This window comes from Cibotium barometz, chromosome 17 (genome assembly GCF_041138505.1).
Source record: "Cibotium barometz isolate CiBa-2024 chromosome 17, ASM4113850v1, whole genome shotgun sequence".
Taxonomy (NCBI): Eukaryota; Viridiplantae; Streptophyta; class Polypodiopsida; order Cyatheales; family Cibotiaceae; genus Cibotium; species Cibotium barometz.
The window spans coordinates 7462220-7489258 of record NC_141062.1 but is presented as its reverse complement, the minus strand read 5'-3'; the positions used below and the strand labels follow the sequence as shown (position 1 = coordinate 7489258).

Here is a 27039-nt window from a genome sequence, read left to right as displayed (position 1 = left end):
ACGAGAGACATGGATATCGCCTACACTGCCTCTTCCACAGAAGATGCTGTACTACAGAGATTACTTCATGACTATCACTGATGATGGATTTATAGAGAGGCCTAGATACATGGAGGGCTTTTTACCACACGGCTCCCGAGTAGCTATTGGTCAGCTTAGAGTCTCATCACATCGATTGGAGATCGAGACTGGCAAAGCAGCACGGATCCTCCGAGAGGAGAGGGTATGCAGATTGTGCAGAGAGGAGGTGGAGAGTGAGGAGCATCATGTATGCAGATGCAGAGCATATACAGCCATCAGAGAGAGATATCCCATTTTATTCAGAGAGCCACATTCCCTACGCCAGCTCTTTGAGGCAGCAGACCAGCGCATATTGGGGAGATTCATTCTAGACATACAGCGTCACAAAGAGACATCATTACAAGCTCAGACAGCTCCAGAGAGGGGACGACAGACACAGATTACTACATTTTTTCAGAGATCCGCCCCACTCCCAGCCCCTACACAGCAGGGAATTACTCTCCAGAGAGCAGAGAAACTCCGAGCCCGCAGGAGACAGAGGACACATGGCTTTCGGACACCACGCCTATACCAGAGAGAGATGACAGAGATCAGAGCTCAGTTTCACAGAGAGGGTGCGGAGCGATTGGCTCGCTTTAGAGTAGACCCAGGCATGTTCTTCAGGGAGCTGTGCCTCTATCCCTGCCTCTGCCCCTGCCTATGGTGCCGGTCCTCGTGCGAGTCTGATGTGCAAAAGAGGCTCTCTCTGCTGCAAGGAAAGCCCACACCATAGCAGCCAGGTACGGGACGGGACGTATAATACGGCAAAGTATAATACGCGTATTATACGTCTTTTTCGCGGGGCCAAAATAAAAAACGCCGTTTTTTTAAAAATAAAAAACACTAGTTTAATTACATTTGGTCGAGACATGTCACATACATGTTACAAGTTGAAACTTGAAGTGTTGAACTTTAAGACTCAAGACTGGAGTTATAACTTATGAACTTATGAACGTTTAAACTTTAAACTTTAATTTTGAAAGACAAGGAGAGACTTGAGTTATGAATCATTATCATGCTTAAAGAGATTAGAGAATACAAGATAATCATGAAATGTACTGAGTACTCATGAATCTAAAATCACAAAATGGGAATCTTGAATCCTGAATCCTAACATAAATAAGGACGAAGCCGCAAGTGGCCCGCAACATAATAACAATGAACATATGTCATACATAAAAATGAGCCACTAGTCTGTAGATACTGGAATGTGGCATACAAAATGTGACTCATGAGTCATTCATCAGAGTCAAGACTCGGACTCTGAGCTAGAATCATCCCCACCATGGTCACGGTCATGCTCATCCTCCTCACTAACACTCCAATCACTAATGCTGGCCTCTCCCTCTGGCTCGGGCTCTGCCTCTGCCTCTGTCCCTGCCTCTGTCTCAAGGCCCCTGCCCCTGGCTCTGCCTCTGCCCCTGCCTCTGCCTCTATCCCTGCCTCTGCCCCTGCCTATGGTGCCGGTCCTCGTGCGAGTCTGATGTGCAAAAGAGGCTCTCTCTGCTGCAAGGAAAGCCCACACTTCATCTTCTTCGTCACGAGGGTGCACTAGCTCCTCCATGCGAATCTCAACCTTGAAAGTGTCGGGATTGATCTCATTGATTGCTTTCATTTTTTCCCTCTTTCGAAGAAGCTTCAGATTGGAATTGACAAAGACAAGACGCTTTAATTGTGCAGGCAACAAGCAATTTCTTTTCTTTGTGTGTATGGCCGCAAACAAGCTCCAATTTCTCTCACAAGCGCCGGAGGAGCAATCTTGTGAGAGAACCCTCATAGCAATGCGCTGTAGCTCGGCACAGTCACCACCATACTTCTCCCACCAACTGACAGGTTTAAGCTGGGCATCTCGAAGACTAGCTCGTGGTGAGCCAAAATCAACATCATGCATGTCGCGAAACCGAAGAAGCTGGGTCTCGAGAAGATCTTGCGTTATTGGGTCTCTCTCCACTTTGGTGGTGTACTCTCTCCATCCCACATTTAGCTCGCGATCATGTCTCTGAGCATCTTGTCTCCAAAGTGGATGCAAGATGTGGCTAACAGCATGAATTGGACGATGAAACCAATCCCATCGTGTTTGCCATATCTCCTTGATTTCATCCATCCTTTTGACATAGAAGGTTAGAACAAAAGACAATAAATTAGAATCTAGAATACATTATAAGAAAAAAGACTCAAGAGTCAAAAGCAAAGAACGACTTACATCCTACAACTTGCAAGTAGCATACCTATTATCATCAAAGAGGTTGCTTGCATTGAAGGCCGTGCCCACCTTCTCCATGAACTCGTAGATGAGGCCCATGGTGCATCCCTCCGAGTCGCTAAGGCGTAGTGCTGCGATCAATGGCTCCATGAATGCTACAATGCACTCCGCATCATGCCAAAAGACTGCCTCATAGATGAGATCCTCAAATCTTTTGCCCTTTTCGGTGCGGCTACCATCCCATGAAATCCATCTGTCATCCGTAATCATACGCCGCAAACCACGTCGACATTTTACCAATTTTTGGAGGACAATGAAGAGGTAGGCAAAGCGGGTACTTGAAGGCTTTGCGAGCTCGGTCTCACAATTTGCCCGATAGATACCAAGAGCTCGTTGCTTTCTTGTCACATAGTTTACCATAAACTCAGCCTTCTTCACCACATCCGCCACCCATGGTATGGCTCCCACATCTTCAATTAGAAGATCAATCGAATGCGAAGCACAAGGAACCCAACTGATTTGTGGATAGTCTCTCTCCACTAGTGCGCCGGCAGCCTTGCAATTGGATGCATTATCTGTGACTACTGCAACCACATTCTCGCTTCCCACTTGTTCTATTGCTGCCTTTAGATGCCCATAGATAAATTCAGCTGTATGTGCCTCCCCAGAGCCATCTATGACAGTCAAGAACATGGTGCCGAGACAACAAGAGACAAGGATATTTAAGAGTGGGCGGCGTTTGGTGTCCGACCACCCGTCACACATAATAGTACACCCATACCTTGCCCATGCCGCCCGTATTGGTGCTAGCTCCTTCTCAATGTCCATGACCTCTGCCTTCAATTCTTTGGTGCGAAGAACCTCATATGATGGAGGCTTGAATGTGGGCCCCGCATCCGCCACCGCACTAAGCATGTGTAGAAAAGCCGGCTTGCGAGCATGGTCAAAGGGCACATTGCACTCGAAGAAGTATTGCCGAACTCTTCGTCTTGCATTCTCATGCTTGATTTTGGCCCAACTTTGTTGAAGAGACTTCTTTGGCACATTTGGAGGTGGAGGGCTTGGGGTGAAAGATGGATGTGCACCACCGCTATGTGGATGAAAAGAGGCTAGAGCTCGAGAAGAACCGGCAACTGATGATGCGGGAACATCCTGTTGTGGTGAAGTCTGGGAGGAATCTATGATGGAAGGTGCCGTACCTTGAACCTCAACTCGGGCTCTCTTTCTGGCACGAACAACACTTGGATCTTCACCCAATTTCTGAATGACATCATCGGGAATGTCGCTGGGACACACATCAACTCCCTGGCCAGTAATGTGGAGAAGGTGAGCTCTAACACGTGGTGCACTGCCGGTGTAGACAATGTTGCAATGCTTGCACCGCCAATTTTTGTCGGCCTTGTTCTCGATCACTTCATCCCATACTGCTAATTTCTTTCTCCCCATGTTGTGTCTCACACAAGTGCCGCCGCCTGCGTAGCCTGTAGGTAGTAATAAGTATGCATGTGTGAGTGTGTGTGTAGATAGTATGTAATATGTATTGAGACGAGAAAGAGAGAGAGAGAGAGAGAGAGAGAGAGAGAGAGAGAGAGTTATGTTGCTGCCTTGGGGGCCTGAGCAAGGGTGGGTGAGGAAAGGGGGCCGAACACACATGCGGGCGTACAGTGCGCCCTACCGGCGGCCAGCACAGCGAACGGCGAACTGTACGCCCGAGGGGGGAGCAGCGAGCAGGGGCGAACGACCCCCTGCGAGCAGAGATGAATGAATGAGAGAGAGAGAGAGAGAGAGAGAGAGAGACGTACCGGGTACCGTACCGGAGAAAGGGGGGCGGCAGCGAGGAAGCGAGCGTGAACGTGGGCGTGCAGGTTCGGGAAGCAGCAGAGCGCACCAGAGCGCACGCGGATCACAAAAAAATCCAGAGCGCACGCGGATCAGAAAAAAATCCAGGCATAACGTTAAACGTTAGCCTGGCAAATTTTTTAATAAAAAAAAAACCTCACGTTTTTTTTCAAAAGGACGTTTTTTATCCAAAAAAACGTCCCGTCGAGTATTTTTTATAAAATACGCGTTTTATAGCTGCTATGGCCCACACTTCATCTTCTTCGTCACGAGGGTGCACTAGCTCCTCCATGCGAATCTCAACCTTGAAAGTGTCGGGATTGATCTCATTGATTGCTTTCATTTTTTCCCTCTTTCGAAGAAGCTTCAGATTGGAATTGACAAAGACAAGACGCTTTAATTGTGCAGGCAACAAGCAATTTCTTTTCTGTGTGTGTATGGCCGCAAACAAGCTCCAATTTCTCTCACAAGCGCCGGAGGAGCAATCTTGTGAGAGAACCCTCATAGCAATGCGCTGTAGCTCGGCACAGTCACCACCATACTTCTCCCACCAACTGACAGGTTTAAGCTGGGCATCTCGAAGACTAGCTCGTGGTGAGCCAAAATCAACATCATGCATGTCGCGAAACCGAAGAAGCTGGGTCTCGAGAAGATCTTGCGTTATTGGGTCTCTCTCCACTTTGGTGGTGTACTCTCTCCATCCCACATTTAGCTCGCGATCATGTCTCTGAGCATTTTGTCTCCAAAGTGGATGCAAGATGTGGCTAACAGCATGAATTGGACGATGAAACCAATCCCATCGTGTTTGCCATATCTCCTTGATTTCATCCATCCTTTTGACATAGAAGTTTAGAACAAAAGACAATAAATTAGAATCTAGAATACATTATAAGAAAAAAGACTCAAGAGTCAAAAGCAAAGAACGACTTACATCCTACAACTTGCAAGTAGCATACCTATTATCATCAAAGAGGTTGCTTGCATTGAAGGCCGCGCCCACCTTCTCCATGAACTCGTAGATGAGGCCCATGGTGCATCCCTCTGAGTCGCTAAGGCATAGTGCTGCGATCAATGGCTCCATGAATGCTACAATGCACAACCGTACATAAGCATAAAAGAACTAAAACCTGTACTCGTATGCTTAGTACTATTATATGCAAATTCTAACATAGGAAGATAATCCTCCCATGAACTCTTTCTTTTGGAGACATATGCTCTAAGTACATCCTCCAAAATCTGATTCACTCTTTCAGTCTGGCCATCAGATTGAGGATCTTGCCATCAGATTGAGGATGATTCGAGGAACTCAAATTCAAAGTTGTTTCCAACTTCTCAAAAACAAGCCTCCAAAAGTCACTTGTAAACTTAGAGTCCTTATCACTGACTATGTCCTGCGGGGTAACCCGTACAGTCTAAACAATTGCTCAATAAACTGCCTTGCTTAGTGACTGAAGTACCTATTAAAGTCAACTGGTTAGCTTCCTTCGGCTTGGGTTCTGCGTTGGTCTTTGCACCCTTTTTCTTCGGGCACTCGTTACGCATATGCCCTTTTTCTTCGCAAACGAAGCAACGTCCCTTCTTCTTGAGCTTCAAAGCCTTGAGGAGATGGTTTTTCTTTGCTGGGGTCGAAGTAGAATTCTTCGAAGGTTGGTCTGAAGACTTTTCTTCTGTTGTGCTAGCCATCGGTGCGGAGAACTTCCTTTTGTGCTTGTTCCCCTGCTTGGTCACGGGTTTAGATTTGGAAGAGACCATTGTATCGTCATAAATACTAGCAGAATGAATGGCCTCGTCCAAAGTTTTGCATTTGTTATTTTTAACCTGTAAACGGTACGAGTCGTGTAAACCAGCTACGAAGAAACGCAAAAGAGTAGTAGAATCCATCTTCGTAGCTTTCATTTGCAAGTCTCTAAATTTCTGGAGGTAGACCTCATAAGTGAGGTTCTGTGAGGTTATGGTCAAACTGGCAAACTGAGCAACGATATCATAGTTATCCTCCTTCTTGAGGAATTCTTTCTTGAAGACTTCTTCAAACTGTGCCCAGGTTGTTGGTTTAGGTTTGAGTTCTTTACACCAAAGCAAAGCTTTTGCTTGATAGGAAACCCGCTGCTAATTGAATCTTTTTGCCATCGTCATATGGTTGAAACTGGAAATGGACCTGCCACTTATGTAGCCATGTGTCCACAATCTCCTTGGTACGTTGCTTTTGCTCACCCCCAAACTGTTCCGGAGTAATGTTGGAGCCTAGAGCAGATGCCAAGGTATCCATACCTGAGAGAGTAGACAGGGTAGTGGTCAATAAAGAGATGGAATTCTGTAAAGCTTGCATGTGCGCGGTGACTTGTGCCTGGCGTTCCGAGAAAGAAGCTTCGAAAGCAACTTTAAACTCCTGAAAATCAGATTTGGATACAAAATCGCCGAAAAGATTGCCATCAGTGGCTTTAGTAGCCGGCAGGTCTTCACGTTCAGGAATGGGTTCCATCTCCGATTCTTGGGTCGACATCTTGAAGAGGGCAAGATGAGAGAAAAGCTTGGCTTTGAACAAGGAAGAGTGCTAGAGAGTACGAGGAGTGTGGCAAGAAGCCCACTTGAGGTGTTTTTTATAGGCCTTTCCAAAAGCATGTGTTTTTATTCTTTGCTTTTGTGTTTTTTAAAAAAATAAAATGAAAAAAACCATGCTTGAGGTCTTTAAAAAAAGCCACATAGAAAGCTTGGAAAAAAACTCAAAAAAAACACATAAGCTACACATAACAAGTCACATAGAACCTATAAAAACCACATACTTTTTTATTAAAAAAAACGCTTTTTTGTTTTATTATTTTTAAAACCCCTCAACATAGGTTCAAAAAATGAAAGCAAGGCGTGTGTTTTTTTAAAAAAAAACGAAGGCTAAATTTACCAAAAAGCGGCTGCCACCCGTCGGCTGTTTGCTTTGCGCTTTTTTTTGTAGAACGACGATTGACGGTTTGCAGTGACACTACCCGAGTAAACGCCACCTGCACGCAACTCCTTGTCGTCCATCTCGGCTGCATATTACCCTCACATAGGCTGCGCAGCCGACACAGCCCACCAGCATACATGCGTTAGCTGGTCATGCTGAATAATGCAGTCGAATGTGTTCTACTCTCCTCCTCTCTCTTCTACTTACAAATTCACAGCCTTTTACCTTATGTTTCTCTCCTTGCCAATAACAACTTTTCTTCTTGCTTAACAAACAACCTGTTCCATGACCACAACCCACTTGGGTTCCAACGATGCAAACATAACATGCTGAATTTTGAAAAAACAGTAATATGCATGTAAAAACAGCAGTTTTCTCGAATTCATACCTCTTTTCTTCTCTACCTACCGACTTGCACGCTCTTCGAGTATGCTCTGATACCACTGTCAAATCCCCCAAGGATCACCTCGTAGAACGCTCCTGGTACAAGACTTGAAACCTTCAAAACAAAGCCAAGCAAGGTAAAGGGGGTGCAGGCCTGGCTCACCTCCCAACCTTGACAGCCGTGGGTACAACCCACAGGTCTCGGCTGTCCCCACTGAGCCACGAGCTGAGCTAACTAGCAAGACGTACCGACCAGTCTCTACCTCGGGACGTCTCATACCGCCACGGAGCTACCCTCGCGGGCCTCAAGGCTACTGCCGGTCTCGACTGCATAAAGCAGGTGCACGTCTGCACTAGATCTAGGCTCTTGACCATAGAGCTCTCACAAAGATACGCGAGACTCTTCCCCAAGCCTTGAAGCTAGTCTTGTGTGCGTGTAGCACATGGTAGATACACTCTGTGCACATGACAGTAGGTCTGGAGCGTTGCCTGATTCTCAAGAGGGGGATAGCACCTCCGCTCCCTTGGTACAGACAGGCTCAGTTGTCATCTAGGAGTCGCTTGGTTACATCTTTGTATTCGCCCGAAGGCACTGTTGGAGACTGACATTACATCTACTTATGGGACTTATATGATATTGTGTACTAGTCACATGAGATGGTACAGTTGGGTATGGTTCACAGTCAGCCACTATAACTGCAACTATGGATAACTCTGTCTACATCTATGGTTAACAAAGATGGTTTTTGCCTTTGGAACTAATGTATGACTGAGGAAGTTTGGGACATTGATCTTTGTCATACGGTTCTGGCTGTTCTTGACCATAGGCTTGGTCAATTGCATATTGAGATGATGCTATTTGTGGAGTTGGTCTCCTTTGGAATGGCATAGTTTGGTTGAGCTCAAAGTCTCAGCAACCTGAGCTAACGCTTTGAGACTCTATGGAGGGCATAAATCTTGCGAGCAGTCCTAGAGTTGGTTTGGTTCATAGATATATGGATCGAACTCTATTTGTGCATGTATGCATACACTTTTTGAGGTATTATTGTATTCTGGTGCCATTGGATCTTGGTACCCTTGAGAATACATTGGGAATGCTCTAGATTGTGTCGTGTGAGGCATGTATGTTGGTATGATACATTAAGTACTTTATTATGTTCATGGATGCACCACTGGGTGTGGCTCCTGCGGATGGCCATGAGCAGAGTGGGTAAAGCATCAAGAGGGACATATGTGGAAAGTACTTAGTGGATGTATTGTTTGGATGCATTGAGTACTTTCATATGCTCATGTTGTACCACCAGTTGCGACTCTTGTGGAGTGTCCATGGGCGTAAGGCTTGCGAGTAGTCCTTGGACTGTTACTTTAGAGTAAGTAGAGCATATTGTTTGCGAATGCATATATGTGTCACATGTAGAATGATACATGGTTTTGTTTTTGGCTAACAGAGGGTACATGTTTCCACTTAATTTTAGACTTTTGCTGCAGGTTTGAAGGAACAAGCAAGAGTCGTTTGTCACTTTCACGTGACGGTGTGGCCATATCATGCAGGATGATTGTTTCATCACCTAGATGCATTGGAGGGCCATTTCTTTTGTCATAAGGGGCGTCTTTGCTCATAAGATGCCTTATTGTGCCATTGAGTGCAATCGAGGACGCTTGCTATTTTTCAAGAGGGGGGTATGTCATGACCCTGTGTTTTTCTTTGGACAGTATGCAGGTGTGCACGGGGATATGGTGGACAGTGTGAATGGCACCAGTTTGGGGCCAAATAATTAAAGTCCTTTCACATAACCCAAGGGGACAAAGGGTTGGAGGGAACAAAAAGTTTAAAAGCCTTAAAAATAAAAGAATACCTTTTATGGAGGGATCGTGGCCCATATGCTATTATGGGGGGCCCATGCACTTTTTGGAGGCGCTGGCTGCATCTACACGGGTGTGCTTTTTTTGAAGGAGGTGGCGGTTGGACATGATGAAAAAGTCGGGCAGCAGCAGAGAAGGGAGTGCTTTTCCTGGTCGGGCAGAGGTAGCCAGGAGGATGCACTTTCTCTCTCCCACCCTCGCTTGCTAGGAGTCGCCCAGCAGCACTGGTGCTTTTTCTTGAGAGGGGCTGGCGGGCTGCAGTGATGCGCCTCTCTATTGGTGAAAAAGCAGAGGGCTGAAGGCGCCTCTCTATTGGTGGAAAAACAGTGGGGACTGCTCATGCGCCTTGGCTCTCTCTCTCTCCCTCTTTCACTCTTGCTTTTTGGGAAGGCTGCTGGTGGGCTGCGCTGGGATTACTCAGAGGCGCAGCTGAATATCGCGGAGAGGCCTGCTTTTTGGAGAGACAGGGGCTGGTTGGCTGCTGTATTACGGACCCACGCACACAGGCGGCCAGAGGCTGGTTGTTCTGGACACACAGGCGGTCAAGGGGCTGGTTGCTCTGGACACTCAGGCGGCCGCAGAGAGGTGCACAAGTGTGTTGATCCTCCTTGCAACAGGGATGTTTTGAGACTGTTTATGGGCTGTTTTGCTTGGCTGCAAGTACACTGTGTACATGGGTTATTGGCTGCAAGTACAATGTCACTTGGTTATGTTTCTTGGCATGGGAGTGACGCAAGCTCTCATGGGTGCATACCCATGGAGCAGATTACTTTCTTCCTGCTTGGGAAGGAACAGAGGGACCTGCAGTTTTGGGCATACCTATGTAACATAGTTGTGGGGCAGAAATACAGCCAGACATTTAGTAAGAGCTCTCTCTTTTGTTTGTGTGTTGTGTTGGCACTATATTTGAGTATGTGCTGAGAATGTTTTCACGTGGAAACAGGACATGGGTTCATGCTAGGCCAGACCAGATGTTTCATGGGGAAACAGGTCACGTGATGTTTGTTGAAACAGGTCTTTGATTCATGTGGAAACAGGTCACATGATGTTTGTTGTAACAGGTCTTTGATTCATGTGGAAACATGTATTTGGGTTTCTCCAGGGGATAGGTCACATGTAAGCAGCGGTCACAGGAGTGGACACATGTTTGGTACAGCCTTGCTACTGATTGGACAGGGGACAGAGAATCCATGACTGAGATGGATAGTACCCTTGGAAGGTAGAGAGGGAGTGTATAGGTGTGTCTACTGTATGGTATGCTGTGCTGTGATGCAAGTTCTCTTTTGGGAAATAGTTTGGAGTCGTGATGCAGGAGCACTAGACGTGTTAGGGTGTGGTGCTGTTCATAGGGTGAGAGGCTATGGATGGTTGTGGCAGCCCTGATCATGGGAGAAAACTTCTGTATGCAGGACTCAATGTGTGAAAGAGTCTTTGGGATGTGAACAATGGCTGGACTTGTTTTGTGGATGCTGAGTGGATATGAAGCCATGATGCAGGGTCTTTGCAGGCTTGAGGAGTTCTTCTGTGACGGGTGAGTTTCCAGCCTTATTGTAATCAAAGCTCTCTTATAATCAATTAAAGAAATACCGCAAGGGGCGCCACTGCGTTTTGGGGCCAATCGGTGTTCGTGTACTGTTTGCAGGAGCACTCTAGCTCCCCCTATTTGTTTCCTTTTCTTGGTCCTCAAAGGTGTTGAAGTGTTTTGTGTGCAAGTTTGTTTTTGCACCGCCCTTTGGTTTTGTATGAAGACCGAGGCAGGTTTACATGCACCAGTTAATTTGGTTGCATGTGGACATAATCCTACAATTTAGGGGGACCCAGGAAATCTACCAAGTACTGATTTGACTCGCTTGCGAGCTCCGCTCTCCCCCCCCCGCTGCTTCTTGCCTTCGCGCCTCTCTTTCCCCCCCCCCCCTGCCAGCCCTCCGCGGTCTCCTCCGCCCTCTCCCCCGCCTTCTTCATCGCGCCCCTCTACGCCACCTCCCCACCCGCCTTCTGCCTCGCGTTTCTCCCCCGCCTTCAACCCCCCCGCCTCCACTCCCCCGCCTCCCGCCTCTTCTCCGCTTTCTTCCCCCCCGCCTTCTCTTCCTTCACCTCCCTCCTCGCTGTATTCCCCGCCTCTCCCCCCGCCGTTTACTTCCTTCCCCATTCCTTTTTCCTCCGCCTCTCTAACATCCTTCGCCTCCCCCTCTCCTCTCCCCCGCCACCTCTCCCCCCTCCGCCCTCTTTCTCCTCCCTTCCGTCCCGCCCCTCCGCCCACCGTTAACTCCTCCCCGCCTTAGCTCCCCCCCCCCCCCCCCCCCGGCGCCCCGCCCCCGCTATCCTATAGCCCTCCGCTTCTCCTTTTTTCCTCGCAGGGCTGTGTCCCTCCCGTTGGTGACCCCGGTTTCTGGCTTTTTCCCTTTGGAGGACTCCATGGAAGCCGCTCCGACTAACCCTGCCGATTCCGGTCTCCGTCTGGGAGTTCACAGCTGAAGATCTTCAGTTGTTTGTTTCCACAGTTTCCGCTCTTGAGGCCTCCTCCTTGGTCTGCAAGATAGTGGGTAGCCGTCCGATGCGGAGAGAGCTTCGTGACCTTCTGCAAGGCAGCCTTGTTTGGCGTGTCCGCCAAGATCGTCAGCGTGGATTTTTTGGGACGTGGCTACTATCAGGTGGATTTCGAGTCCCCACAGGCAGCTCAGATGGTGCTGGCTCGGAGCCCCATTGCCCTCCGCTCTTCCCGGGCGTTCCTGGCGCGATGGACTCATGGTTTCGACCCCGCTTCTGACCCGCTAGCAGGCGCGACAAGTTTCCCCGTCACTATCTGTTTTCCTGGACTCCGTATGGAGTACTTGCCCCTCTTGTCATCCATTGGCAAGGCGTTCGGGCAGGTGGTGGAGACGCCTCAGACAGCGGCTTCAGTGATTGCTCGGGCAGCAGGACTCCCGGCCATTCGGGTTGTGGTTCCGTCACCGGAGTCCCTCCCGAAGACGATCCTTCTCCCTTGTCTTTCTGGAGGACATATGATACAGCGCGTGGAGTATTCGGGCCTCCCCGGCCAGTGTTACATATGTCGGGAGATGGGCCATCTCGCACGCGCCTGTCCCCGCAAGGGGGCTCATCCTTCACGTTATGCCGCCTCCGGACCCCCTGCAGGAGACCCGAGGGGTGGCCATCCACTTCAGAGACCGGACATCCCTGGCTCGTCACAGCAGGCGCCATCATCTGACGAGCAGGCCCCGGCGGAGGATGCCGCGCAGTCCCAGGAGGCTGGCGGATGGCAGGAGGTTCGCCGGCGGAAACGCCCGGCCCGCAGGGACCGTCGTCGCAGACGCCAGCAGGCAGCACAGGCTGGCGGACAGGCGACTCCGGCTGGCGTACAGGCACCTATCCGCACTTATGCTCCTGTCAGGGATAGGCGGCCAGCAGGTCCCACCCCGATGGACGAGGATTCAGACTCAGTGCCCGTTGAGGCCGTTGGTGGAGCCTCCCACGTGGAGACCCCGCTCCCGCCTCCCCCCGCGGGGGGCCCCCCACCCTCCTTGGAGCAGATTCCTGAGGATCCTGGGCCGCACTCTTCGACCCCCGGCTCCCCTTCCCCTCACCCGGAGAGCACTCCTTCCACCCTTCCTTCTCCCCCCCAGCCCCCCCTCTCCCCCCTCTCCCGCCTCCCCCGGCGGCCCCCCCTGACACCTATCCTCTGGCAGATGCCTCTCCATCCTCTCCTCGCTCTCCCCCCTCCTCGCCACGAGCCCCCATCCCGCCCTCGGCCTCTCCAGGATACTTCGCCAGACCACCCACTGCCCTGGGGCAGCACAGCTGGGTAGGCCAGAGCTCAGTCCAGCGGCTGTTCCACCGCCACTCGGGGCCGGTGGAGATGGCGATCCTCGCCTCGCCCGCCACAGAGTTCTCTCCAGCCTCCCCTGGGGGGCCCCCGCGAGTGATGGGGCTACCAGTGGATTACGGTTTTTTCAGGTGCCTCCAGCTGGACGCTGGCCCGTTCGAGACACTGGTCGCGCCCTTGCGAGTTTGCGTGGTGTGCCATCCCTCTCGTTCTCCCTCTGTGGTGAGCAGCATGGTGGCTTTCTCCTTTCCTCTCAGTGTTGCCCCAGACACAGCATGGGATTGCAACTCTGTAGAGGAAGTTTTGCGTGATCAGATACTGGAGTTTTCTCACCACTTCAGTGACTTGGGGCTCACGGACCTATTGCAGACCCGATTACACTCAGCCCGCATGAGCCTGTTTGGTATAGGAGACTGGCGGGCGGATCCGGTCCACACCTCAGTTGAGGCGGTGCTTCTGATTCTCCTCCATGCCGCCCCGAGGGTGCAGCCTACCTTTAGATACATATATGCAGAGGATTGGTCTCACGCCTATGCCCTGAACAGGGCGAAGGCGGGAGTGGGGCTGGACACAGAGACAGGTTACCCTCTTTTTGGAGAGACTCCGCACCCGGACAGACAGTGATTATTCTCCCTCCAAGCCGGCGCCCAAGACTCACAGAGTGGAGGGCAGATCATCCGGGCCGGCTGAGAGGGGTGAGCCAGTGGAGGCTGCTTCACTTGCCATAGCTCATCCATGAGGATCCTCTCATGGAACATCCAGGGTCTCGGTGGACATCGCTGCTACATTGGCCGGGGCAGACTTCGCCAGGAGATCCAGAGGGCTCTCGTTGGAGGACCCATCGATATCCTTTTCATCCAGGAGCACCACCTTTCTGCCGGGCGTACCCGCACCTGCGGGAAGATCTTGCCAGGCAGGAGTCACACTTTTTGGTCACCGGCATATGGCTCCCAGGGGAACCAGGGTGGAGTATGCATCTCAGTCAGCGAGCAGCTTCTATCTGAAGTTGTGGACTCTGGCATTCTGGTCCAGGGTCGTGCGCAGTGGATCATCCTTCGGGTTGGGGAAGACCGCATTGGCTTCCTCAACTTCTACGCCCCTAATGGGGCGACTGGGAGAGCCGAGTTCTGGAGCACCATTAGGCAGTCCCTCCCCTTGGCAGACCACTGGTGCCTCGGAGGGGATTGCAACATGCTGGAGGATGCAGAGGACAGGATGGGGGGCAGCCAGGAGACCATTCATGGGCCGGAGCTAGCTGCCTGGGAGGAACTAGTGCTTCAGGTGAGAGGCCAGGATCCGTGGACTCTCCCGGAGTTTGGCAGGTTGCAGGGGAGCCTATCTTTCTCGCGCTCGGATAGACGGGCCTCAGGGGTTAACCTATCCCGCATCGACAGGTTTTACATTGATGAGTGGGCCTGTGATAGAGGTGGCACAGTGGGCATACTTGCAGGCTCCTCGTTTTCAGATCACTATCCAGTGCTTCTCCAGATCGAGGACCCCACGAGAGGAGAGCAGGGCCAGAGCGTCCGGATTCCAGATTGTCTCATAGAGGAGCCTGAGATTGCGATCAGAGTTGAGCAGGTCTGGCAGGAGCTGCAGTTCAGGAGAGGATCGGCAGCCAGCGATCTTGCCAGTGGCTTCAGGAGATTAGCCAGATGCTCAGACAGGCTGCCTTGGACCGGCTGGAGGCTTTCAGAGAGCAGGAGAGGAGCCTACGGAGGAGTCTAGCGTCCCTCCAGAGACTCCAGGAGAGGGATCCTACGAGCCCTTGGATCTCAGAGCAGATGGAGTCAGCTCGCACGGAGATCAGATCCATCGAGGAGAGGAGGGTGGAGTTCCGATTCCATGCTCGGGCTTCCTTTTGGACACAGGCTGGGGACAGAGTGACTCGAGATTTCTTTGAGGCGACAGGGCCTCGCTTCAGACGAGAGGGTCTCAGGCGTCTCCGGCAGGCTGATGGCCAGGTTGTGGTGGATCCCCCCAGGGTTCGGGCTATAGCCACAGATTTTTACAGGGACCTTCTCTCTGCTGAGCCAGCAGATGACAGGGTGAGAGAGGCTCGGGAGGCAGTCTGGAGCTTCACGAGACCGGTTGTGCCGGCCCATTTACAGCACTCCGTTCTCTCCCCCTTCTCGGATACGGAACTGGAGGAGGCTCTTCAGGCATTACCTCGGGGCAAATGCCCAGGAGAGGACGGTCTTTCGGTGGCTTTCTTCCAGAGGTACTGGGGCCTCTTACACAGGGGCTTCAGATTGGCATTCCAGGAGATTATGGAGTCAGGAGTCATGCCGGACAGCATGGCTGAGGGTTTGATCCACTTGATCCCGAAAGAGGGAGGAGACAGACTGGAGATTAGACAGTGGAGACCGATCACCTTGCTAGGCACGGCCTACAAGGTCCTAGCTAAGGCGATCAGCAGACGGCTTCAGCCTCACCTTCCGGACATCATCCACTCCACACAGACTGGCTTCATCCAGGATAGGAGCATTCTGGATAACATTTTCTCCTTCTGGGAGGCTACGGCTCTGGCTAGATTTCGACAGGAGGATCTGGCAGTGCTCCTTCTCGACTTCGAGAAGGCATATGATCGGGTGGACTGGGCCTTCTTGGAAGGCACTATGGAGAGGATGGGCTTCCCCCCTCAGTGGATCCGTGGGGTCTCTGCACTCTACTCATCGGCTCATAGCCAGGTGCTGATACAGGGCGTGCGCGGAGAGAGGTTCCAGCTCTCGCGCTCGGTGCGGCAGGGGTGTCCCTTAGCGCCCTTTCTTTTTCTTTTTGTGGCGGAGGCCATGAGCACTTTTTTGACGGCACAGGATACAGGTTTGCGGGGCCTCCAGCTTCCCATCCGTACCTCGGAGGAGCTCCTAGACTCGGAGTTTGCGGATGACACTGCTGTCTATCTTCAGGGAGGTGAGGAGAACCTCCGCCGCTTCGCCTTAGCCATGGACAGGTTTTGCAGAGCTTCGGGCGCTTTGATCAACTGGCACAAGTCGTGTGGGCTGTGGGTCAGCTCTATGCCCCCCCCGACTTGGAGGCCAGTTGACGGTTTTCAGTGGCTGCCCCCTGGCACTACAGTGCGTTATTTGGGATGTTATGTGGGCATTGACATATCTCCGGAGCAGCAGATAGCCCCCCTTCTTCTGAGCATTCGGAAGAAGCTTCTGTATTGGAGTACCGCTCGATTATCTCTGGCTGGCCGAGTAGTTGTGGCCAACCAGGTTCTGCTTGCTACTATGTGGTACATCACTTCCTGCTGGGCCTTCTCTCGGGCATGCATTGGCCAGGTGCAGCGGCTCATCAGGAACTTTCTTTGGTCCGGTGGCGACGGGCGGCCCAAGGTGGCATGGGCGGTGATCACTCAGCCGAGGGAGAGAGGCGGCCTGGGCATTGTTGATCCTATTTGCCAAAGCCGAGCATTGCTTGGCAAGTTGGTAGTTCGTGGCCTCCTGCCAGGCGCTGAGCCGTGGAAGGAGTTTCTTGTTTCCAGGATGCTCAGCCGCACCCCTTCTCTTAGCGGCCCCTGGACCCCCAACATTAGATGGATCTTTACAGAGCAGCGATCCAGAGGAGTGGGCCTTGGCTTCGAGGAGCGTTTTGCAACTAGCCTTCTGAGGGCCTGGTCGCATCTGAGGCCGTCACTCTTCCAGACTCCTCCGGGCACCGATGAGGAGCGCCTGAGGCAGCCATTGATCTGGAACCCCTTGATTCGACTTCCCAGTGGCCATATGGTTGGATCGCGGTCTCACGTGTCGTGGGGCCCTTTGAGCTCCGGCCCAGCCCAGTCCCTAGACGATTGGATATGTTTTCAGCAGCTGCCTCTAGAGGCTCAGGAGAGGAGACTCAGTGGGATGAGGGGCAGAGAGTTGATGAGACAGGACATTGAGGCGGCCATCCCCCGGGAGTGGCGGACCCCAGTACAGGACCCTCCACCTCCACAGTGGATGGGTGTCTTTACTCGGCATGAGATTCTTCTAGCGGTCTGTGGCACAGCGGAGGGAGTCGCCCCACTCACTTTCGAGGTGGGAGAGGGTGGCCAGCTTCAGAGGACACGACTAGATTTGGATGGGCTCCAGGGTTGTATTCTTCAGAGGGTGCGGGTGGTCGGCTTTCATCAGAGACAGTGGCATGTAGACCCCTCACCGGCCTCGATAGGGGAGGACTGTTCTTGGAGATTATGGGCTTGGGACAGCAGGCCTCTTATTCGCCTTCAGTGGGATCCAGGTGAGTGGTTCTGGCGAGATCCCTACTTGGCCCCTACCAGCCCAGGCATCCCCTTTTTTCAGTACACAGCGAGGCTGGGGCGGCGGATTCAGAGGCACAGGATAGCGAGCACCCCGGCGGCGGCCGAGCATTGGCGGCGACAGGGGCTCTCCCCTGCCTTTCTTAGGGACTTCTGGCAGCGCCTTTGGGCCAGCTTCCGGCCCCGGAAGGTGACGCTTTTTCTCTGGCTCACAGCGCATAGAGGACTGGCTGTGGGGGCATGGCTAGCTTTTGGCAGACACCCAGCGTCCTGCCCTCGGTGCGGCCATGCACAGGAGTCGCAGCGGCACTGCTTATGGGATTGCCCACAGGCTCAGCAGGTCTGGCAGCGCGCTCTCAGGATGGTTTTTGCAGGCTCACCAGGTGAGATGCTGGTGACGTGGGGTGCGGTGGCTTGGGCCACGGACAGCGGCCCGGCCCTTGGATATGAGGACGTCCCTGGCAGCGCGACCATCCAGGTCTCTGACAGGGCGATGGCGGTGGTTCCGACGCCAGACTTCTCATCGGCAGCCCCTCAGGAGGGGGTCGGGCACAGATGGGAGATGATCAGCAGCATGACGGCTTGGCACATATGGAGAGCCCGATGCAGGGAGGCCATTGACCGCCAGGCGACTCCACCGGCGGAGGTCATACAGGCCCTCTGGGTGGACATCATTCACACCTTGAGAGGACACTGGGGGAAACTCCAGGGCGACTCGGATCGCATGAGAGGGCGCCGCAAGGCTTTCCTCCGCACTTGGCACCCTGGCCCTTTCCTCACCGCGAGGGGCGAGGACGTCACTTGGCACTACAGGCCTCCAGTCTGGCTTTTCTCACCCTCCATATGTATTACTAGGTAGCCCCCCCCCAGAGAGCGGCCAGCCACGGGGGTGGAGCTCAGGAGTTCACTGTGTTTTATCCCTCCTTGCGAGGTGAGCTTTGTAGCCTTATGGCGTTTTCTCATTAACTAATAGAAGGATCTTTTTCCCGGGAAAAAAAAAAAAAATCCTACAATTTAGGGGTAGTTTCGGACCAATTTTGGGCAGCCTAAGCTTGTGTAAATGGCATGGTTAAGGGGGCATGTTTCATGCACGGAAGCCTTGCTGTACTGATCCACAACCCTAAGTGTGATTAAGAACAAGATGTTGATTTAAACATGATTAAGATAGAGGAGAGAGAAGAAGAGAGATATTGGTGTTAGGGTTTTTCTTATATTTATTATGGTACAAAAAGAATGCTGATAAGCTTGTACATGGGCTTAGGCCCTTGGTCAGCCCCTTAGGGTTGACCTCTTGCCCTACATGACTTCTACTGACTTATGAGGATGATGAATGAATGAAATGACTTGATTGAAGGAATTGAATTATGACTTCTGCTTATATATCATGTTGAGGTACAGGTCGGCCAACTGCAGATGCTGTCGGCCAGGTCTTTGACTTGAAAATGTTGGACTATGCTGGAATAAATGCTGCGCTTACACAATTGCTTGCCCATACTGCTGGTCTTCAGACTGGGTGTTATCTTGGCTCGTGTTGGTTGCCGACAGGTTGTCTATAGGCAGCCGACAGGGGTCCCATGCCTCCATGCCATAAACGCTAATGATGTTGATGCTGCTGGTTCTATTGATGATGATGATGGTGCTAATGCCGATGGTATTGATGATGATGACAATGATGATGATGGTTCTAGTACTGTAGATGACCTAAATGCTGTCCTAACTGATGATCCTAATCAAGGATTATGCTCCATGCCAAAGATTAACGATGGCATGGGCGTGCACGTGACATTCCCTCCTGCTAAACTTGATGACGGGGTGGACACTCTAACATCCTTCCTCCTTGGACTTCTAACTTTAAATTGCTACTTTTGACTTTGACTTTGACTTTAATATTTTTGTCCGAACACCTTCCACTCTGATCTTCACTTCAAAGTCTTGCTGAAGAATTGAGCATCTGTTCCACTGCTGTCCCCATGCCTACTATCCCTTACCCGGCGGGTCACTTGCCGGAACTGATCATGCCTGTTGCTAGGCCTTTGGAACTGATCTGAGAGCTTAATGATGCACTGGTTATGCGTATATACCCTCAGGGAATGCTTCCTCTAGCTTTGCCTGTTGTTGCAGACCGCTCCATCTGCTACCCTGCTACATTCTTCTACTGGGACTCTACACCTTGCTTGGGACTTATGCTTACTGGGCTGATCCTGAATGCTTTGATACCAATCTTGCATGCATAGAAGCCTTGCTTTATTGATCCACAGCCCTAAGCCTGATTAAGAACAAGATGCTGATTAAGCTAGAGGAGAGAAGAATGGTGTCAGGGTTTTTCTTATATTTATTATGGTACAAAAAGGTTGCTGATAAGCTTGTACATGGCTTAGCTCGTTGGTCAGTCCCTTAGGGGTGACTTCTAGCCCTACATGACTTCTATTGGACTTGTGAGGATGATGAATGAATGAAATGACTTGATTGAAGGAATTGAATTATGACTTTTGCTTATACAGCATGCTGAGGTATAGGTCGGCCAGCTCCAGATGCTCTCGGCCAGGTCTTGGACTTGAAAATGCTGGACTATGTTGGAATAAATGCTGCGCTTACACAGCTGCTTGCCCACACAGCTAGTCTTCAGACCTGGTGCTGTCTTGCCTGCTGCTAGGGGTTGCTGATAGGGGTCCCATGCCTCCATGCTGTAAATGCTGATGATGTTAATGGTGCTGATGCTGATGGTTTTGCTGATGATGATAACGGTGCTAATGCTAATGGTACTGATGATGATGGTTCTAGTACTGTAGATGACCTAAATGCTGTCCTAAATGATTATCCTAATCAAGGATTATGCTGTTCATGCCAAAGGATAGCCATGGCACGGGCATGCACGTGATAGGGCAAGGGATGGGAACCTTTATAGCCCAATTTGAATGCATTAAATGGTTTTTTTTCGAGGAAAAAGATCCTTGTATTAGGTAATAGAAAACAGCCACGAAGGGCTAGATACAAACTCACCTCCATGATCAGGATGTGGATCAAGAAATCAAGGGGTGGAGAAAGACGTTGCTCTTCTCCTCTGGCTGGCCGCTCTATGAGGAGAAGGCTATCTCATACAGGGGGAGGGGGAGGAAATAACCACAAGTGGTCTGTAGTGCCAAGTGGGCACACCACCTCTATCTATGAGAAAAGGACCAGGCCGTCAGAACCTCAAGAAGGCTTCCCACTGCTTCCGCATGCGGTCAGAGCCACCCTGCAACTTGCCCCACTGGCCGCGGAGGGTATGAATGATATGAAGCAAAATTCTCCTGGTGGACTTCGTAGGTGGAGTGTGGGTGCCTTCGATGGCTTCGCTCCATCTAGCTCGCCAGATGTGCCAAGTTGCAATGCGGCTACAAATCTCCCATTTCTAGCATGAACTCGGAGTCCAATGATCAATAGATGGGGCTGGGACTGATATTACCGAAATGTGAAGATGAAAGACTTGAAGGGCTACCCCCCCACCTTCCTCCTTGTAGGCCATGACAAGCTTAGCCTCAGTGGCCCAAGCGATAGTGCCCCATGAAATGATGCGGGTCGAGGTCCTGTCCATCGTGAAAATGCAGAGAAATCGCTGCCAAACCTGTGGAACCTTCGGGAAATCCCAAACACAATGTCGCTGAGACTCCTAAGGGTGGATGCACCTCGAACAAGCAGCTGGTCGACCGCCAATGGCCAACCACGTGTCGACCGCCAAACTCCTATGTGCCAGTAGCCAAAGAAAGAGGGTGATCTTTCGAGGCCGAAAATTGTCCTAGAGCCTCTTCCAAAAGTCTGAGAGAAAACGGTGTGAGAGGCCTTGTGACTGCTAGCGCGTTGTTGCTACCAGGGTACCCTCGACCTTGGGCATCTGAATATTGCAGCCTAGCGGTGCGGTGTATGCGAAGAATGGGGTACCTAGTGTCTCCTCTCGAGCAGCAGGATCACGCCAAGTCCACTCCCCTAGGTCCCATTGGAGGCGCGTGAGGGGCCAGTTCTCCCAAATCCATAATCGCCAGAGTCTCTCCCTGGCTACCTTGGTCGATGCGGGGTCAATGTGCCACTCATGTGCCTGAAATTGGATCACCCTCACCCTTTGTAAGGTGCAGCCACTGAAGTCATTTTTGAGGGGGCTCTGATCTCTCTAATTTGCCATGGGGTCCAATAGAAAAAGTGAGCAAAGCACAGCTCTCATCCGCGCCATGGACTGCCAAGAGAATATCATGCCTAGTAAACATGTCCAGCCACTGCGGGGGGTCGGGTCTGGGATAGGGGTAAGCCACTCTTGGGGAATAATAGAGTCGATGTCAAGGTTGAGTCTGACTCTACGCTAGATCCTAGCCAGACCTCTCTCCTGAGCCTTCAGGGGAAGCTGTCTGATGCAAGCCAATCTCCAAGGGACCTGGTAGGTCCTATGCTGAACGCTCCCCATGATACATGAGGTCGGGCTCCGACATGTGGCCCACTGGGTAACCGGATCAGGGGGTTCCAGATCAGGGGCTATCGAAGACGCTCCTCCGAGGCTACGAGAGCTGATTGCTGAAGCCTGAGGTGATCCCAAGCTTGGAGTAGGCTGGTTGCAAATCTGTCCTCAAAAGCTCGGCTAAAGCTGTAGGCCCGCATCTCTGTGAAGATCCATTTGGTGCTCTGCGGCTAGGGGCCCCCTAGGCTCAGAGTACAGGCTGATGTCCGGGCCAAGAGGAAGTCCTTCCAAGGCTCACCACCTGGAAGAAATACAACAATCAACTTGCCCCACAGGGTGCAGCTCTAAACGGCGGGGTCAATGATGCCTAGGCCCCCTCTGCGTCGCTGTTGAATGATCACTCTTCAGGCCACCTTGGCCCGGGCAGGCCTCCCATCATTGCCGGCCCACAAGAAGTTTCGAATCAACTACTTTACCTGACCAATGCATGCTTAGGAGAAGGCCCAACAAGAAGTAATGTACCATATGGTGGCAAGAAGGACTTGGTTCGCCACCACGGCTCGGTTGGCTAAGGAGAGCCTTGCAAAACTCCAGTACAAAAGCTTCTTCCGAATGCTCAGAAGAAGAGGGGCGAGCTGCTGCTTTGGGGAGATATCGATGCTCACCTGGCATCCCAGATAGCGGTCTGGAGTGCCCCTCAGGATCCATTGGAAAGCCTCAACTGGACGCCAAGTCGGGCCGGGTGTAGGGCCTACCCAAAAACCACACGACTTGTGCCAGTTGATTTGCGCTCTTGATGCGTGACAAAAGATCACAATCATCTCTGCGAATCTCTGGAGATTCCCCACATCTCCAGATAAGTATACTGCTGTGTCATCTGCGAGTCCAGCAGCTCCTCCCCAGTACGGATTGGGAGACGCAATCCTTGGAGCCCTGTCTCTTGAGCTAAGAGAAAACTGCTCATGGCCTTGGTGACAAATAGGAAGCGGTATGGTGCTAGTGGACAGCCCTGCTGGACCGAGCAAGAAAGGGAAATCTGTCACCTCGGGCTCTGTGAATGAGAACCTAATTGTGAGAGGCTGAGTAGGCGCCTGAAACACCTCCAATCAACTCTATCATAAGCTTTCTCAAAGTCTAGAAGGAGCACAATGAGGTCCTGTTGCCGCATCCTGGCTGAAGCTTTTGCCTCCCAAAAATGAAGATGTTGTACAGAATGCTCAAATCTTGAACAAACTTGTCTGAGTGTCATGGATCAAGTTAGGGAGGAAAGGCTGAACTCTCCAGCCGATGGCCTTGGCCAAAATCTTGTAGGTGGTCCCAAGGAGGGTGATGGGTCTCCATTGCCAGATCTGTCACCACCCTCCTTAGGAATCAAGTGAATCAAACCCTCTGAAAGCCTCTCTGGCATGGCACCTGTAGTCATAATCTCATTGAAGGCTTCTTGAAGGCCGCCTTCCATGAGATCCCAGTGGCGAAGAAAGAAGTAAAGTGGAAGCCCGTCCACCCTGGGCATTTGTCCCTAGGAAGAGCCGTCAATGCCTGCACTAGCTCCTCTACTGTGAAGGGAGTCAATAAGAAGGTCCGGAGATCAGGGAGGACCACCTCTCTCGTGTGCCACGAGACCCGCTCGCGCATCCACCACCTAGGAGGATAATGGGGCACCCGTGAGGAGGGATCTGAAAAAATCCTTGGCAATGGCTCTCACATGGGTGGGTGGGGGAGGGGGGGGTGGTCAAAAATGATAGCTCCATCTTGGCCACACAACCTACAAATACCATCTCTCTGCCTATGTGGGCCTGCAATCTCAAAGAAGCCCCCAATGACTTTATCTTTAGCCTGGGTCTAGAAGGAAGCTCTGTCATGGTATCTATACTCCACCCTCCTCTCCTCCATGGATCTGATCTGTGTATGGGCGGTAGCAAGTTGACTCTCAATCCACAGGCTATTAGGGGAACTCTCCTGAAGAGGCTGGAGAGAAGCAAGACCCCTCCGAATGCTCCTCTCTTGCTCATGAAATCCTTCTAATGTGCTTTGTTCTGCCTCTTGCAAAAAGCTGTTGATCTCGCCGAGGCCCGCATCCAAGGTGCGCGTGGCAGAACTTGAGATAAAATCCAGTCCCTCCTATATTTGCTCTATCTTGTTGCAGATCCCAGGGTCCTATACGAGGCTGTCCGAAATCCTAGTGCTCACATGCCTGTCCTGCCTTCAGGGTTCCTCCAAGGACAGAATAACTGGAGCATGATCCGAGAAAGTGGTGCCCGCCAAAATGCCAATCATGCCCTGTGCCTGCAAGCCCACTCATCCACATAGAATCTATCAAGTTGAGAGAGGTTGGGGCCGTTGCTCCTCCTACCGGACCGCGAGAAGCACAGGCTCCCGGGGCTGCGCTCAAACTCTGGCAGATGCCAAGGGTCCTGTCCCCTGAGTGCTAGGATCAACTCCTCCCAAGCAGAGTAGACTGTAGCCGTGCCTCCTTCGAGTTTTTCCTCTGCTAACTCGATCATGTTAAAGTCTCCACCCATGCACCAAAAGTTAGCTTGAGGAAGGGACTAACGAACTGTGCTCCAGAAGGTGGCTCTACCTGCTGTGACGTTCAGGGCATAAACATTGAGAAGTCCGCACAGTCCTCTCCAATCCTAATGGTTACCCACTGAGCTCGCCCAGTGAGTATGACACCTGAGCTAGCCGCTGCTTGCAAGAGCTGCTCATTTGACAGAAATACAAACTCCCCCCTGCGTCCCAGAGGGGATGAAAGAGGGAGACCAAAAAGTGTGACTCTTGCCTGGTAAAATCTTCCCACAGCGACGTGTATGTCCCTCGGAAAGATGGTGCTCCTGGAGAAAAAGAATGTCAGTGGGTCCCCCAACTATAGCTCTATGGGTTCTCCTCTAAGAATGCCTTGCCTTTGAAAGCACCGAGGCTCCCCCAAACCCTGAATGTTCTATGAGGCTATCTGCATATCAATCTCTGTGGGAGGCGGAACTATCGGAACTGCCCTCCACTCAAAGAATCTTGGGCGTGGGTTTTGATGGGGAGTAATCACAATCGGTCTTGGGGCAAAGGCACGCCAGGTGGGCGTGGATCCTGTCCTCCCATGTGTCGCCACTCTGTCTGAGCACGCGAGTAAGCATACTCCGAACTCCTTCGACCACAATGAAGGTATCTGTAAGAGGGGGGAAGGGGTACTGCAACTGAGATATGAAGGAACACAAAGAGCAGCACCTCCAGGCTGGAGGACACTACCTCCCCATTCTGATCTTTATGGCTTGAGCTTCCTAGCTCCATCTGAGTCAGTGGCCAAAGATGGGTAAGCACGTCAGTGATGCGCAGATCATGAAGATGGTGGCCTCCAAGAATTGATGAATCAAAAGGCGGACGGAGCTTGCTGGCTGCCTCTGCTGCAGATTGTGCGCTGCCGGAGGGCGGCGGGAGTGCTCAGGAGAGGCGGAGGGAGGGGGGAGTGTAGGCTTAGAAGAAGAGGACGGGGCAGGGGGGGCTGCTGTTGGAAGAGTTGGAGGCAAGGATGGAGGATGAGGAGGGGAAGGGGGGGGGGTGGGGAGGTGCGGAAGAGGGAGATGGAAGTGGCTGGGAGTGATCCACTAGAGAGGGAGGGTGCGGGGAGGGGCTCACCGGGGGCTCAGTGGGCCAGCTGGCCTCACTGGAATCTGAGAACCTGAGAAGGAGTCTTGGTAGGGTAATAGCTGCGAGACTTGTAACATGCGGAAGCTTCGAGGTAGATCGGTAACTTCAATGCTCAGAAAATCAGCACTCTTTCACGATGAGAATAACGCACAAAACTGAAAGTAGATGTGCAGAAAAGAGAGAGAGAGAGAGAGAGAGAGAGAGAGAGAGAGAGAGGGAGAAGAGGACACCGTATTGGGTCCCGAATACCCTCTGTAGGGCCCCCACCATTAATAGTGTATTTGCTTTTATTAGAGTGATGCAAAATTAGAAAATAAAAGACTGAACTTGGACCTTCTTGACTGAGGTAAAACCTCTGCCCCTTGCGTTAGCTTCTCCTTGGCTTGTCTCGGCCCCTTGAGTAGCATCAGCACCTTGTGAAGATTCAGATTAATGAATGGAAACTAGCCTCGGGTTTTTATACCCCCAAAAGCATCCAGTCGGCCAGCTACTAAAGGAGTCGGCCCAACAGAAAGCTCCACGACTTGCACTTTATGCTAATAAATGTTTAATAAGCCAGCGTTTTCACACTGTATGGACTGGCCATCATGCGCGGGTACCTGAAGCTGTCCAGGCTGCTGTCCAGCCTGCGCAATGGCTGTGGGATAGCACTAATAGCCTGGCCGCCTGGCTGGGCAGGGCCCAAAGGCCTGTCGGCTGTATGGCCAGGCCCCTAGGGCTGGCCGACAGCCTGTGCAGCCCACACTAGGGCTAGTGGGCAAGGCCTGGGGCCTTCCTGGCCCCTAGGGGTGACTCATAGCCTTCTCCATGCCCACACTAAAAGCAAACCTAAGCTCTACACAGAAGTCTGGCGCCTGGTCGTAGACCAAACACACAGGGCAACTGGCATCATTCTAGAGGGAGACTCACAACACGGACTGGCACTGCTCCATGTGTAGGACATGCACACCTGACCTCGGACACATAGAGTGGAACCCTGGTTGACTTGTCCCGGACTAGGCTCACATGGGACCAGTTTTCCACTCCAAGTCCTGCACACCTTCTTGCTTAGATATGTCCACGTGGCATCCAAGTGTGGGATGCATGTGGCAAGACCGAAGGGGCTGGAGGTGGGACTCTTGTAGTGACCGGGCGGGGGTAAATGCTTGAAATGGTTCTCTGACAGAACCAAATCCTCTTGTACTTTGCTAGTTTGGTGTGCACAGTGATGCCGCTCAGCTTTGGAAGTTGGCTGGCGGCCCTAGTGCGGGCCAACGGTCTACCACTCTCTGGTAGAAGAGTTGTCTGTGGTTGGGTCCTGGTGCTCGGTTGCTTGAGGGCGTGCATCTCTCCCTACCCCCTGATGATGATCTGAGTTGTGACGGGGGGGGGGGGGGGGGGGGGGGGGGGGGGGGGGGGAGGGGAAACACCGGAGGCGGTCTTCTGGACTGGCGTCGAGGGCAAGCTTTGCGAGGTGTCCCATCTGCCTGCAAATGAAGCATTGGCGTGGGAGGCGTGAGTACTCCGCTCTTTGCTCGATGGGGTCTCCCTAGAGGCAAGGAAGGGATATGACGTGAGGCACTCTCTCCGGCGAGACAATACAGATGCGGAGGAATGGAATCCCGGCTACCTTTGTGAGGGA

General features: G+C 51.9%; 3 protein-coding genes across 10 annotated transcripts in view; 1 reads left to right on the top strand and 2 right to left on the bottom strand.

Annotated features, from left to right (window-relative positions):
• Positions 1-27039, top strand: part of LOC147629628 (Sodium Bile acid symporter family) — a 137456-nt gene that overhangs the window by 5796 nt on the left and 104621 nt on the right. The window lies entirely within an intron of this gene.
• LOC147629631 (uncharacterized) lies at positions 1056-3825 on the bottom strand. Its single transcript, XM_086811133.1, has 2 exons — positions 2289-3825; positions 1056-2165 (listed from the first exon to the last, which is right to left on the bottom strand). Exons 1-2 carry the CDS (start codon positions 3707-3709, stop codon positions 1310-1312), a joined length of 2277 nt encoding a protein of 758 aa, XP_086667259.1. The 5' UTR covers positions 3710-3825; the 3' UTR covers positions 1056-1309.
• LOC147629630 (uncharacterized) lies at positions 4219-5228 on the bottom strand. The gene is made up of 3 exons (XM_086811905.1): positions 5059-5228; positions 4329-4935; positions 4219-4230 (listed from the first exon to the last, which is right to left on the bottom strand). The coding sequence occupies exons 1-3, from the start codon at positions 5181-5183 to the stop codon at positions 4219-4221; spliced, it is 744 nt and encodes a 247-aa protein (XP_086668031.1). The 5' UTR covers positions 5184-5228.

Excerpts from the sequence above, each read along its gene's own strand:
- LOC147629631 (XM_086811133.1), bottom strand. The coding sequence starts at position 3,709 with ATGGGGAGAAAGAAATTAGCAGTATGGGATGAAGTGATCGAGAACAAG. Across the intron at positions 2,166-2,288 it reads AACCTCTTTGATGATAATAG|GATGGATGAAATCAAGGAGA; the intron begins GTATGCTACTTG and ends CTATGTCAAAAG.
- LOC147629630 (XM_086811905.1), bottom strand. The coding sequence starts at position 5,183 with ATGGAGCCATTGATCGCAGCACTATGCCTTAGCGACTCAGAGGGATGC. Across the intron at positions 4,936-5,058 it reads AACCTCTTTGATGATAATAG|GATGGATGAAATCAAGGAGA; the intron begins GTATGCTACTTG and ends CTATGTCAAAAG.